At 38.8% G+C, this 15,667-nt stretch overlaps 1 protein-coding gene across 2 annotated transcripts in view; it reads right to left on the bottom strand.

Moving 5' to 3' along the window:
* WDR19 (WD repeat domain 19) overlaps positions 1 to 15,667 on the bottom strand; it is a 97,965-nt gene that overhangs the window by 74,672 nt on the left and 7,626 nt on the right. The window contains exons 5-7 of one of the 2 annotated variants that reach the window (XM_045989079.1): positions 8,890 to 9,005; positions 5,274 to 5,389; positions 857 to 937 (exon numbers count right to left, since the gene is read on the bottom strand). In XM_045989079.1, the coding sequence (XP_045845035.1) occupies positions 857 to 937; positions 5,274 to 5,389; positions 8,890 to 9,005 (313 nt within the window). The remainder of the gene's footprint in view (positions 1 to 856; positions 938 to 5,273; positions 5,390 to 8,889; positions 9,006 to 15,667) is intronic. The other variant, XM_045989088.1, reaches the window with a different exon arrangement.

Below are 15,667 nucleotides of genomic sequence, written 5' to 3' on the forward strand. Positions count from 1 at the left end.
TTTAAAATTCTCTGTACCTCTCATTAGAGTACTGTGCAGCAGAGGGCCGGAAGTCCAACACAGTTCCACTGAAACTGAGCGCATGTTCGGAGTACAGAGTCTCCCTGCCTAAGAGGTCATTCTGATTTTGAGCCATTGGGGATTACAGTCCACACAGTGTGGATAAATGAGCTTGGCTTTTTGCATCATTCTTTCTACCCCCTGCAGGTCATTGGTCAGTGCAGCTAGACTAGTGTCCCTCTGTCACTCACACAAGTCAATACTTAACTGTAATTCTCAGTGGAAGGTGTAATTGTGTGAGGGAGAGAAAACAGTGTATTACTTACTTGGGCTCATTAAGGGTGATGGATTCATATAAGAAGAGAAACATTTTGACATAGTTCCTTTAGTCGATCAATTATAAGTCATTATCAAGTCAATAATAGCTTTTTAAGAAAAAGAAGAGTATTGCATTTAAATATATTTGTATTAGTGGTTTTCTCCAACCTAGCCATTGCCTGGATAATTGTCCATATCCCATAGCTCTGATGGAGAGGGCACAACTGAATTTTTCCTCTGTTGGGCATTTCTCCTCCTAGTCATTTTGGTGAGAGGTGGCTGAGGGGATGTGTCACTGTTTCTGCTACCAAGAAAAGCAACACCAAGTATAATAAGAAGATGTCCTCATTTCCTGTGCTCCTGTCAACAGCAACAAAAGCAACGTATGCCTCAGACACTGGAGTCTTTACTAATTTAATAAATGACACACTGTAATTTATTTATCCGTATACATTCTGAACCATCCTGGAAAAGGAGAAAGCATAGTCTATAAAATTATCAAAATAACTTGGACACGGATGTGATTCTGAATTCTCACCGTGCTTTCAGCAGCAGACGTTCGGTCATCTGTCTTCATCATGGAAAACTGCATGTCACTAGGTTCTGACCTCACTGGTGTCTGCAGGGACAGAAATATTATCACGAGGAATAAGTGCAACACTTAAATTCGTTCTGAATTTATAATAAAACCAGTAACTTGCTTTTCACTTCTGTTTTACCTGAAAATCCCATAGCTACAGACATCTGGAAATTGTGGATAAAACAGAACACATGTCTTATTAAATAGAGAGAAAAGCTTGAAAGAAGGCAAGGAAAATTTCCGGGGAAAATAAGCAAAGAGCAAACCACAAACCAAAGTATGTGTAGAAACTGATGCTGTAACTATCCAGAACAGTTGGTAGGGAGACAATAAAGAAGACTATTTGACTTGGGCTGAGCTTTGGGTCAGAAAAAATACTGAAAAAGTTCTTTTCATTTCAAAGACCTTCCTATCTTCATTATGATCTGAAGTTCAAATTTATACTTTGACTGGGCTAGAAACTCCTTGGAGTGTTTGTCAAAAACAAATCCAAGGCCTCTTCTAAAGTGATAAATTTCTACAGACAAGCCCTGCTGAAGATGAGCTCACAATTTAAAATGAGAAAAGTCACAAGACATAACACATCAAGAACAAAAGTCAGCAGATCTAAGAAACACAGAACTAGCAGAGAGATCATAAAATACTTTAAAAATGACCAAAGACGTAAAGCACTTATAAGTATGACAAAAGACTTAAAAACAAACAAACAAAAAGTCCAGACAGATTTTTTTAGAGAACTACAAAGTACTTTTCTTTATTTATTAAAGTACAGCTGACCCTTGAACAATGTGGGAGCTAGGGGAGCTGAGCCTCTGCACAGTTGAATATTCACATATAATGTTGAGTCCCCCCAAATTTAACTACTAATAGCCTACTTTCAATAATATAAACAATTCATAGACGTTTTCTATGTTCTGTATATTTCATACTGTATTCTTACAATAAAGTGAGCTAGAGAAAAGAAAATGTTATTAAGCAAATTGTAAGAGAAATATATTTATGGTCCTGTATTATATTTATCAAAAAAGATATGCATATCAGTAAATCTCCACAGTTCCAACCATGTTGTTGAGGGATCAACTCTTTACTTGACATACAATATGCTATTAGCTTCAGGTGTGCAACACAGTAATTCAATATTTATATACATTACAAAATGACCTCCTCCATGGTAAGTCTAGTTACTATCTCACCATAAAAAATTATTATAATATTAATGACTATATTCCCTATCCTGTATATTACACCCTCATGACTTATGTATTTTATAACTAGAAGTTTGTATCTCTTAACCCCATTTGCCTATCTATCTAAAGTACTTTCTAATAATAAAAAGCAGAATCATTAAGATTAAAAAAACTTAATAAGATAGATAGCCAGATTAAAAAAAGAGTAAGTAAATTGATTAAGTAAATAACCCAGGAGGTTGCACAAAATGACAAAAAGATATGACAGAGAGGTAAGAGGGGCGCCTGGGTGGCTCAGTTGGTTGAGCATCTGACTCTTGGTTTCACCTCAAGTTATGATCTCAGGTCATAGTCTCAGAGTCATGAAACTGAGCCCTACGTCGGGCTCCCCATTCAGTACAGAGTCTGCTTGTCCCCCTCCCTCTGCTCCTCCCCCAGCTCTCTCTAAAATCAATCAATAAATTCTTAAAATAAAAAAAGAGAGATAAAGAGGTAGAAGGTCCAACGTATGTCTAACAGACACTCCAGAAGGACAGAACAGAAAGGGCAAGAGGTAATACTGAAAGAGATAATGACAGAATTTTCCAGAATTGATGAAAGATAGCAAACTTCAGATTTAAAGAACAAGGTAAGTCCTTAGTAGGATAAATAAAAATAAATCTATACAAGAAACACTGGAGTGATCTGCAGAGTAGTGAATTCAAAGCGATTCAGAGACAACACAAAATAAAGCAATACTTTTAATGTATGCTTTGCTTACCACAGGACAACTTAGAGAGTATACCTAATTCTAGAAGAACACTTCTTAGAGATCAGTGATGGGAAATAGCTATCTTGTATGTAAATAACAACTGAATGTAGTTATTTCTTAGGATGTGATGTAGCAAAATATTGTAAGGTCATGTCCTGATTCAGTGGAGGAAAAAGATGCCAATATCTACTGATGATGTCTGATACGGATACAAGGAAGTAAGTGGGGAGCTAAAGCATTTCAACTTGCACATCTACCATTCTTACTCAAAATGGCACCAAAATAGAATGTCAAAATTTTAGGTTTCTAGAAAATAGTTTATTATACTAATTATTCTTAATTGCATTAATTACATTTTTAAATTTACTTTTTAATGTAATTTTATGTAATTTAATTGCATTACAAGTTTAATCATGCTATGGTTCTACTCAACATGGCTGAGTAACTTCTGCCTAACTTTCAGAGCTGTCCAGATACAGAAACCAATGTTCTTCCTCAGTCTTATTTTCTGTAAATTCTCAAAACTCCTATCGTCAGTAGGCCAATCTTGAACAAGCTATGAACAAGCTATAAGTTCTTCCTCTTACCTCTGCCCATGTCATTTTCCTAGGGTTGAACAACAGACTGTTAAACATCTTACAATATCCACTTAAACAAGTTTCAGTAGGGTACACAATTACAGGGATGATATTTGTGGTTTCACTGGCAGCAGTGAACTGTGACTATGTGACTAGGTTCTAGTGATACGGATGGAAATAATAAATGCATCTTCCAGACTAGGCCCTTTAAATATCTCTTGCACTCCACTTTCTTTCTCCTTTCCCTGGAGGGGAAATGCAGATGTGGTGTGGGTAACTATGCAGATGAGGACAAAACATCCTTGCAAACAGCAGAGCAATGAGATGGAAGGAACCTGGGACTGTGTAGCACCTAGTGAAGCAGAGATGCACAGATGATCTGCCCACCTGTCTCTGTTACATGAGGAAGAGAAAGAGGAAAAACCACCCAAACTAGCATATTTTTAGAGCCCTTGTAATTTTGGAACTCTCTGTTAAAACAATTTATCCTACACCTTGACTGATTCAGATCGTCTGTGTTTTAAAGGTTCATAATCCAACTTGCATTGATCTCCTCCATCTCGGATATTATGGGACTTATAAGCTACACCAAAAGATGGCAATCATGGTATAAGGTTGCATGTGTTTTATCATGATTAGTTCTGTCTTCTTGAGAGTAGGAGCCTATGGTTGGCAGCTTCTAAGATGAGCCACAGTAATCCTCACCTTCTATGTAATCCCCATTCCTAAGCTGAATGTGGGCTGGACGGGACTTACCTCTACATAACAGAAAATGGCAAAAATGATTTTGAGATCAGGTTATTTATTAAGAGACTGTGGCTTAAGTCCTGAGTGGCTGCTCTCCTTGTCTTACCACCTGCTATGTGGTGAGGCACTCTATGGAGAAATCGTGTGACAATGAAATTAGGTGGGTTTCTAATCAATGGCCAGAAAGGAACTGAGATCCTAAGCCTAACAACCTATAAGGAATTGAACTATTGTCAAGAACCATGCGATTGAGCTTGGAAACAGACTTTTTTCCCAGTCAAGCCTTCAGATGAGACTCCAACCTTGACCAGGATAATGCAGGCTTGTGAGACCTTAAAGCAGGTAGGCTGCACCTGCGTTCTTCATCCATAAAAACTATTAAAACAATAAATGCATATTGTTTTGAAACTGCTAGGTTTTGGGGGTAATTTGTGATGTAGCAATAGAGAACGAATACAGGACCATATTTCACATTTCTTCTGAAGTACATAGCACAGTGCCATATACCTAGAGGGTATTCAAAGACTTTGCTAGTCAATATTGTCCTGGCAATACTAAGTCATATGACAAGTGGTCCAAAGTAAAATTACCCACTGGTGAGATTATGTAGTAGCTACTGGCAATACAAATTCCCTCAAGGAGCCACTGAAGATCTAATCAATTGGGAAATTTGAACAGTAGTAAAATTTATTCCTAAAACTAAATTTAATGAGGGTTAGCTTGGAAACAATTTAACACACCAGTTAAAGGCATGGGCTTTAGAATCAGGCAGACCAGACTCTGAGCCCAGTTACTGACATTTATATTATGACTATATGCATATAAAGTCAGAGTTATCTCACAAATATACAGCCTAGCTCTAACCACAGAGCCGATAATTCATGCCAACACGAGGTAATGGCAAACGTACAAAGGAAGATATTTAGATAAAGGATTCCTAGGAAAGAGAAGTTTTAATACATAAAACACTTTTTATGGGGTATGTATGCAATAACGTCCTTTCCATACATACCCCACACAGAAGTTTTAAAATTTCACAGATTAGTTTGGTAGACAAACTTTATTTCAGGGAAAATTTTGAATACACCAGACCAAAGATGATATGGAATTACCTGTCTTATCGTGTCACCTTCCTGATTGCTAACGGTAATCATTTTATCTTCACCACCTAAAGCAAGCAGATTTTCTGCATTCCAACATCCGCATGTGATTCTCTTAGTATGTTTTCCTGAAAAAGAGATGATTTTTGTACAGACACGTGGGTTTCTCAAAAAAATTTAAAAATCCATGCTGTCAATCTAAAAGTCTAGGTAATATGCCGTCGATATTAAACAGACAAGAAATGCTAAGTCTCATTAAAGCAGTTAGTGTCTAAGCAACCTTATTTATAAGTCATTACCAAGTTCTAAAGCAATGTAACAATTTTCAACTAGTTAGGTGGGTATGAGCACAGGCTCTAACATGAAGAGATACTCGGCTCCTAGACAAGTTTGTTGGCTTACCATATAACCAAATCATATAACAATAATTCTTACCCTGAGCACTAAAGGCACTCAAGTTACTTTACTACACTCAGTTTCACAGCGTGGTAGACACCTTGGTATAAACAGATTCAACATTCAGGTTGGGTTACTCATGTAAAACTTGAACACATTTGATTTCTGGTCATAATAAGGTGCAAATTTGAATGTACCTTATTGAGACTGGCGTGGAGAACTGAGTCACTTAACTAGTAAGTGATACTTCCCAGTGGAAGTGATGGATAGATGGAAGTGATAAGTATCAGGAGACTTTCCCATTGAGGAATCTACCCGGTACAAAAACTGTATTTTGGGGGGAAAAATCATTTACTTGACACCGGGTGCATTTGTTGAAGGCCCTGAGACAGATAAATAAATCCTTGAGTCTCAAGATTCATTCTACAATGAGGAGTAGATTGGTTAAGTCTACATATTCTGGAGCTAGCCTGCCTGCATTTGAATCTCAGCTCCCCCATTGACTATAGATACTGGGTAAGCTACCTAACATTTCTATTCCTTAGTCACATATCCATAAATTGGGGATAATAGTAGGGCCTGTCTCATCGAATTGAGGATCAAGTGAGTTCAGGCATTTGGAAGAGTGCCAGGCATACAGAAAGTGCTAGAGAAGTTTAGCTATTTTCGCTGCTTTTTGAGAGCAGAGACCACATTGATTTTATTCTTTCTCCCCCTTACAGAACTGAATACGGTACCTATGCTGGAAGTAGGTTCTAAAGAAGCAGTTGTTAAGTGAGTAGATTCTGAGGCCAAAGTCCTGGTGTGTCACAGGCTTAGGGGGAGGACAGTGTGGCTGGAGCAGAGGAAGGAAGAGGAGTCCGAGATGAAATCAGAGTTTGTAAGGGCCAGGTCATGCGGGTGTTGGCTGGCCACTGTAAGGACCCTGGCTTTGACCCACTGGAAAGGACTGAGCAGAAAGCTTGCTCTCGTCCCTTGCTTGAGAATATTTTATAATGCGGAAAGAGCTGGAACAGGGAAACCAGTTCCGAGAGCGAGGAAAGGCACGTGGAAGATGTCCGAGGCTCTACATCCAGTGGTAACAGGAGAGATGGTGAGAACGGGCTGGATTCTGGAAATCTCTGAAGCAAGAGCCTACAAGATTTTCTGGCAAATTAGAAGTGAATTGGAAGGTATGAGAAAGAGGAAAGTCAAGGAGGATGCTAAAGTTTTAGTCTCAAGATCCGAAAGGATGGGATGTCATCAACGGTGAGAGGAGCAGCTGTGGTTAAGAAAGGTTTTAGAGATACGAAATTTCAAGTGTTTACTGGACATCTTGTCAGAAATGTTGAATAAGCAGTGGATACAGGAGTCTAGAGATAGGAAGAGATCAGTATGGGACTGGTCAGGATATAGATGGCATTTCAAATCAGGAGACCAGGGCACAAACGTGAAGGGACCATTCAGAGAAGACGCTGAAATGGCGGAGAGTTTGGTGATCATAGATGAAGGGACTCTTGTCGTACTTTGCACTGGGCCCACAGAGATGCGCATTAGGAAGGAAAGAAGAGTGCACAAAGAAAGCTGGGAAAAAGCCAAAGACAAACTTCCTTCTATACCCCAGAAAGGAAGAAGAAAATCTCTTCTTCCTCCTTTCTGTATACCTCATGGCCCTTTGTTCCAGGGCTCGGAACTTAGGTTAGCCTTAACATCAAGATCAGTTAACCTGTTTTGTGTGCCTACTTAGAGTATTCTGGGCACTTTACACATACTGACTTATTTAAATAATATTAACTCACAGTTAATCTACTATGGTAACTGAAGTTTGAACCATGTTATTGAGAGACTGGCAGTATTTAATTAAACCGTAGTAAACGAATAATAATATAATATAATATAATATAATATAATATAATATAATATAATAATATGAGTCACACAACATGAGAACTGCCTGTATGTGGTTTAGCTGAAGGGAGTAAATCAGTACAAGATGCAACAAGGTTAACAGATTTTAGTTACTGTGAAATGCTGGCAGCTCATGGTACCATGGAGGGGCTCTCTAAAGTGGAAAGCTTTGGATTTAGGAAAGTGAGTTATTTAAAAAAAAAAAAGCAGAGCCATAAATCACAACCAACTCTGAGAGAGGCAGCTAAATATTTAGCTAAAGGACCTAAGACATATAATTAACCTGAATCTCCTCAGGCCCATTTTATAATAAATGACTGAGAAGAGACCCAATATTCATATTAAATACAAAGATCACCTATAAAATTATATATATGTGACAAATACCTGACATAAAATAATTATGCTTTGACAGATTATTTTCTTATATGTCAAGTGTCAGACTTTCTGGGGCCTGTAAGTTAACTGGTAGGGTGTTCCTACAGATGAAGGGGGATACGAAAAAATGCCTAACTGAGGTCAAATAGTCAATTTATGGTGAAATTTGATTTTTAAAACTCAAAACATTTTGTTTAGGTTTTCAAATGGATCAATGGCATTACCTTTTGGCTGGAGCACCAAAAATATAAATATTAAAGATAGAGATGTATATGAAAAAATTGAAATAAATTGTGTCCTTAATTGAAAGGTACTTTCTCAAGTATTCTGAGGGCACTCTTATCTCCAGAGTTTGATTCCTTCCTTAGCAATAAATTATAATTATTTGGCCACCTGGGTATAATTGAATTTCACCATTCACCAGCAGGATGTTATGATAATTGGAAAGAATCAAAGTGTTTCTTCTTGGGTGTTCAGAAGGCAGATGGTAAGTGACCAGAGACTGGGGGAATCAAAGAGCCTGAACCAAGGTCAAACAAGGAACAAACACCCTCTAGTCATATACCCTGAGGTTCAATATAACTCACAGTGCATACTCAATTGGTGTTTGGAGAGAGTAAGAGGTCAGAATTAAGAATCTAGACATATTCTGACCAAAATAGTCACTAAATATTTCAGTCCATCTACTAACATGCTGATATACACAGGAGCTATCTATCCCATGTCCACAGGTACAATCTGCTGTTAATGTCCTGGTGTCCAAAGGCACAGGCTGACCTTAGAGCAACTATTCTGTGTGGCCTAGTAATTCTTCATAGACAGTGAAGAGGGATCTTGTAGTTTAGCTAGCTGTGAGGCTTAACCACTATACAATTTCCCTGGTGATATCAGAAAAATCTGAGGCATAAAACATTACATTTATGTAAAGCATCTCAAATACGGAGCGGTGTTTCCAGCTATAACCTACCCAGCACAGGAATCTTTCGAGATGTCTGACGATTATAAATAAGCAAATTTCCTTTAACGGTTCCAACAGCCAGGAAACTTCCAATTTTTGACCAAAGAAGGAAAGACATTTGATCCCTGTAACATTAAGATATAAATCACTAAAACACTCAAAATCATAATCTCCAGGTAGTTCTTTTAAAAAATATTTCATGAATAATTTTAATATCTACTTAGAAACTGCAGTACAAAATTAGAACTTACTGCTTTAGGACAAGGACTAAGGGCCAAAGGCATTTTGGAGAAGCTCTAAGATGATGTTATGGTCAGTTAGACCTAACATACATACGTAATAAATGCAAACTCTACCTCATGCTGGAACCTCAAAGGTCATAAAACGAGTCATGATGAGACAGTTTGGTCAGCCTGATAGTTGTAAATGTGGAAAAATCTTAATGGATGATGATGCCACATGCTTTAACAACAACAACAACAACAACAAAGTAGGTTCCAGGGTGCCTGGATGGCTCAGTCGGTTAAGCGTCCAACTCTTGATTTTGGCTCTGGTCGTGATCTCAGGGTTTTAAGATTGAGCTCCATGTTGGGCTTCACACTGGGCATGGAATCTGCTTAAGAGTCTCTCTCTCTCTCTCTCTCCCTCAGCTTCCCCCCTACCCCCGCTTAAAAAAACTAAAAAAAAAAAAAAAAAATGTGTTAAGTAGAGTCCTATAACATATTAAATTGAAAAATCACTGGGAATTCATCACTTTAAATAGGACATATCTTTTCCAGCTCTGTCACTTTTTAAAGTTTTTATGTAAATTCCAAGTAGTTAAGAGTATAATATTAGTCTCAGGTGTGCAATACAGTGATTCAGCACTTCCATACATCAGCTGGTGCTCATCACAACAACCAAACTCCCTAATCTCCATCACCTCTCTCAACACAACCCGCCATCACCTCCCTTCTGGTAACCATCAGTTTGTTCTCAACAGATAAGAGTGTTTCTTGTTTTGCCTCTTTTTTTCCCCCTCCATTGCTTGTTTTGTTTCTTAAATTCCAAATAAGAGTAAAATCGTATAGTATTTGTCTTTCACTTGTTGACTTATTTCACTTAGCATTATACTCTAGCTCCACTGATGTTGCGAATGGAAAGATTTCTTTTTTAAGGCTGAGTAATATTCCATGTCTGTATGTGTGTGTATATATCTGTGCATATACCTATAGATATACACATATGTACACACACATGGATACATACACACCACATCTTTATCCAGTCATCAGTCAATGGACACTCGGGCTGTTTCCATAATTTGGCTATTGTTGATAATGCTGCTACAAACATCAGGGTGCATGTATCCCTTTGAATTCGTATTTTTGTATTATTTGGGTAAGTCTCTAGAGTAGTACAACGGAAGGACTGAAGAGTAGTTCTTTTATAACTTTCTTGAGGAAACTCCATACTATTCTCCAGAGTGGCTGCGCCAGTTTGCATTCCCACCAACAGTGCAAGAGGGTTCCCCTCTCCACATCCTCGCCAACACCTACTGCTCTTTATTTTTGATTTTAGCCATTCTGACAGGTGTGAGTGACAGAGCCAGCCAAATACCCCTATGGTGCATAAATTAAATTAAAATGTATTGTTGGATCGGATTTGCTAGTATTTTACTGAGAATTTTTGCATTCATGTTCATCAAGGACATTGGCCAATAGTTATCTTTTTTTTAGTGGAACCTTTGTCTGGTTTTGGTATCAGGGTAATGTTGGCCTCATAGAATGAATTTGGACGTTTTTTTCCCTTTTCCTTTTCTATTTTTTTGGAATTTTTTTAAAAAAGATTTAGTTATTTATTTGACACAGAGAGATACAATGAGAGGGAAAACAAGCAGGGCGGGGGTGGGAGAGGGAGAAGCAGGCTTCCTGCTGATCAGGAAGCCCAGAGTGGGACTCCATCCCAGGACCCTGGGATCAAGAGTGAAGGCAGACACTTAATGATGAGCCACCCAAGCACCCCTATATGCAATAGTTTGAGAAGAGGCGTTAACTCTTCTTTAACTGTTTTGTAGAATTCACCAGTGAAGCCATTTGATTGTGGACTTTTGTATGTTGTGAATTTTTTGATTACTGACTCAATTTCTTCACTGGTTATCGGTCTGTTCACGTTTTCTATTTCACCTGTTTTAGTTTGGGTAATTTATTTGTTTCTAGGAATTTAATCATTTTTTCCAGGTTGTCCAATTTGTTGGCATATAGTTTTTCATAATATTCTCTTATAATTGTATTTCTGTGATGTTGGTAGTTATTTCTCCTCTCTCGTTAGTGATTTTGTTTATTTGGGTCCTTTCTCTTTTCTTTTTGATAACTCTGGCTAGAGACTTATCAAAATTATTCATTTTTTCCCACAGAACTGGCTCCTGGTTTCATTGATCTGTTCTATTGTTTAAGTTTCCAAATCATTTATTTCTGCTCTAATCTTTATTATTTCCTTCTTTCTGCTAGCTTCAGGCTTCACTTTTTATTCTTTTTCTAGCTCCTTTAGGTGTAAGGTTAGGTTGTTTATTTCAGATTTTTCTTGCTTCTTGAGGTAAGCCTCTTTGCTATATGTTTCCCTGTTAGGACTGCTTATGTTGCATCTCAAAGGTTTTGGACCATTGTGTTTTCATTTTCATTTTTTTCCATGTACTTTTTAATTTCTTCTTTTATTTCTTAGATGAACCATTCATTGTTTAGAAGCACGTTATTTAACTTCCATGTATTCGTGGTCTTTCCAGGTTTTTTCTTGTGGTTGACTTCTAGTTTCACAGTGTTGTGGTCAGAAAAGTTGCATGGTATGACTTCAATCTTCAATTTGTTGAGGCCTATTTTGTGACATAATATGTGATCTCCATTCTGGAGAATGTTCTATATGCACTTGAAAGAATGTGTATTCTGGGGCACCTGGTGGCTCAATCAGTTAAGCAACCGACTCTTGATTTTGGCTCAGGTCATGATCTCAAGTTTGTGAGACTGAGCCCTGTGTTGGGTTCATACACTGAGTGTGGGGTCTGTTTAAGATTCCCTCTCTCTCTTAAAAAAAAGAAAAAATGTGTATTCTGCTCTTTTAGGATGGAATGTTCCAAATGTATCTGTTAAGTCCATCTGGTCCAGTATGTCATCAAGACCATATTTTCTTGTTGATTTGCTGTTTAGATGTTCTGTCCATTGATGTAAACGGGGTGTTGAAGTCCCCTAAGATTATTGTATTATTGATTAGTTCCTTTATGTTTGTTATTGTTTCAAAAGTGTGGGTGCTCCAGGGGCGCCTGGGTGGCTCAGTGGGTTAAGCCACTGCCTTCGGCTCAGGTCATGATCTCAGGGTCCTGGGATCGAGTCCCGCATCGGGCTCTCTGCTCAGCAGGGAGCCTGCTTCCCTCTCTCTTTCTCTCTGCCTGCCTCTCTGTCTACTTGTGATCTTTCTCTCTGTCAAATAAATAAATAAATTAATAAAATCTTTAAAAAAAAGTGTGGGTGCTCCTGTGCTGGTTGCTTAAATATTTATAATTGTTATATCTTCTTGTCCCTTTTATTATTCTATAGTGTCGTTCTTTGTCTTTTGTTATAGTCTTCGTGTTAAAGTTTGTCCAATATAAGTATTGCTACTCTGGCTTTCTCCTGACATCAATTTGCATGATGTTTCTCCATCCCCCTCACTTTGAATCTGCAGGTGTCTTTAGGTCTAAAATGAATCTCTTGTAGGCAGCATATAGATGGGTCTTACTTTTTCTTTTTTTTTTTTTTTTTCACATGCACTCTGCCATTGTGTTTTAGCTGTTCTATCCTCCAGTCACCTGCAGAAGCTCTCCTTGCTTGCTGTATGCAATGTTTGGTTCCTGACCTGAATGCGCTGAGTTTTAACTAGGTGTGCTTTTAGTCTGATTATGAAATGAGACCTGTCACCACCTCCACCAGAACTAAGCCCTGCAACACTCTCTGGCTGGGGAAACACGGTGTAGGCAGGGGTTTGTGCTGGTCTTCCGGGCAGGGGTCTGGTACACTGGGACTGAGCTATGCATGACTGAGAAAAGCAGTTCCACCAAAGCAAAGGGAGTACTTAGTATAAGCATTAGGCAGCCAGTTTCCACACTGCACTGCTTCTGTAGGTGGCTCTGTGTTTATGCTGAGTGGCGGGAGAGGGAAATGTGCTGACCTGCTCCTTTGTTCCTGGGGAGGTGTCGCCATGAATAATATCGCTCAGGGACAAGCTCTGAGAAGAGCAAATGATAACCCCATTTTGTACCCTGGGGTCTCTTTAGATGTTGTTTCCATGCTGTACATCCCTGTCGTCTCACCGGGAGTGTGGCATTGCCTATCTATCCTAGCCAAGCCCAGTGACATTGAAAACTCTAGGCTTTAAGCCCCCATGGTTGCAAAAATTCATGAAATTCAGACCCTCTCACTTTCCAGGCCAAAGACTTTGGGGAAATGTTCTACATCTGTGTTCCCCTGTGTGCTCTGCTCTCTGCTGCCCTTCTCTGCAACCATGGCTCCTTCCCCTCCACAGCAGCCAGGATCTGTTCCGTCACCATGCCTCCGCACTTCTTACCTTCTTTAGTATGGTCTCTTCTCTCCCTTTAGTTGTAGAGTTTGTTCTGTCAGTCTTCTGGCTGACTTCTGGGGTATTTGGGATGATCTGATAGTTATCGAGCTGTATTTGCAGGAGGAGGTGAGCCTAGGGCTCTCCTACTCCACTGCCATCTTCCTGTCTCCCCCACCTCTGTCACTATTAGGATGCGCTCACTCAGAAACAGGTAGAAAGCACATTTGTCTACCACCAGTTCTTAAGTACATCCTAAGACCTACTGGTTGAACTTTTATATAGTTCTCTATTAAATGGAATCAGGACTCCTGGGAAATCGGACTCCTAGCTCATTCTCTAAATGGAGGGAAGAAATCACAATTGGGTATAGAAAAGTGGTTGCGAAAATCCAATCCCAAGACCAATAGCATCACTTGGGAACTTTAGAAATGCCAGTTCTCTGATCCCACCCCAGCCCTTTGGAATGAGAAACTCTGGGGGTGGCGCCCAGCTATCCGTGTTTCAATAGGCACTTTGATACAGCTAAAGTTTGAGAACCACTGACGAATCATTTACTGTCCAGAAAGCAACGCTGCCCTCAAGAAAGCTGATAATATGAAAGACCAAAAATTCACGTAAAGTATAAGAGAAGTTTAGTTGTAACAATAGATGAATGTAATAACATATTCAGTTAGAAAATTACTTCTAATAAGTACTAATAGCCCAGGCTGCTGGGTTTCATCTATTAAGTCTATGTTTTTAAAAGATCAATGTGCTTGTTTCTCTGTTTGAGCAGGTGTGACAGCCATGAGAATATGCCTCTTAGGTCTCTAGCTATGGAAAGTGTAACTGATGAAGGCTCCCACTGGAATCCACCATTTTGACATGCTGGGGCCATGCCTTCCCGTGGGCTGTTCCCAGACAGTAACTGAAGCCCATTTCTGGGAAACACAGGGTTCTACTGATGGGTAACTCTGGCTTAAAGTCTCCTCAGAGGCCGTGTTGAACTTAGAATTGGGCTACAGTGTAAGATGCTTCTACCCAATGTTTCTTCCTTCCCTCTCCCCTTTACAGGGATCAGACATGCACTGTGGTCTGATGGCTTTTCTAACCTGCCCCCTCTATGTTTCCTCAGAGGTATTTCTTATAAGAAATCTCACACACTCAATCCTATTTGGGATTGAGAAAACATGAATAGAAAGAATTGTGAGCGAGTTAAATAGCGCCAGAGAGAGGAGGAACTGCATGAGAAGCACAAGTTGGGATCAGCACCAGCGGTCACATTTCGTAAGAGTAGTGTGACAACCGTCCATTCCATAGTTTATCATTACTAACAGTCACAGAACAACCAACTAGAAAAGGAGTTAAACAGTGTGTTCCAAGAAGATCAAGTAACCAAATATCCTCCAAAGAAGAACCAGCTGAACAGACTCCATCTTCCTTTTCTTCAGAGAAAAGACCTCTAGAAGGCCCTACAAATTACAGTAAGATGCTATGACACACTTCAGTTCCCAGTAATACTCTCAGATCAAGACAATATATAGGAATGACATGTACTTTTGGTCAAGTTAAGCTTAAAGAATATATTATTCAAGGGAAATGCACGTGGCTACGAAAAAAATGCAACCTATGTGAAAGGCCCAGGCTTCAAAAAGTCTTGCTGATATGACAAATGAAGGTCAGTAGGAAAGCAGCTGGGCAGGCTGACTAGTACTCAGGTCTGAATGGTCGTGGGAGAAGGAACCATGTCCCATGAGCCAACCACAAATTCACTGGTTGATGAATGAGATGTTGTATTTAACGTTTTCTCTGGAAAGACTGCTGTACTCCAGGGACGTAACTCTTATAATTCTAAGGAAGATCAAGGGAAGTACCACTATAATTCTAAGAAGTTATAAAAATACATGCAGTAAAAATTAATCCACTCAATCCATTGTGTTAACAAAATAATTTAAGAGAGTTAAGTGACATCGTAGTAAGTTTTGCAATGATTATATTTGGATACACTTTGTGTATTATTTAAGATGTTCAAAGGGCTCAAAAGAATAAATTCCAATTAAATTTGGAAGCGGAATTTAAGTTTTTCAAGGAAATTTGTTTGCCAAATGAGTATATTTAAGAAAAACTGATATTCAAAATGTGTTTAAGTATCTTAGTATAATAGATTGACCTTTAAATAAAAAAAAATGTATGAAAAAAACACAAATATGGGGGTGTGACTTTGTATATACAAAAGTCCTTT

The sequence above is a fragment of the Meles meles genome, chromosome 2, assembly GCF_922984935.1.
Source record: "Meles meles chromosome 2, mMelMel3.1 paternal haplotype, whole genome shotgun sequence".
Lineage (NCBI taxonomy): Eukaryota > Metazoa > Chordata > Mammalia > Carnivora > Mustelidae > Meles > Meles meles.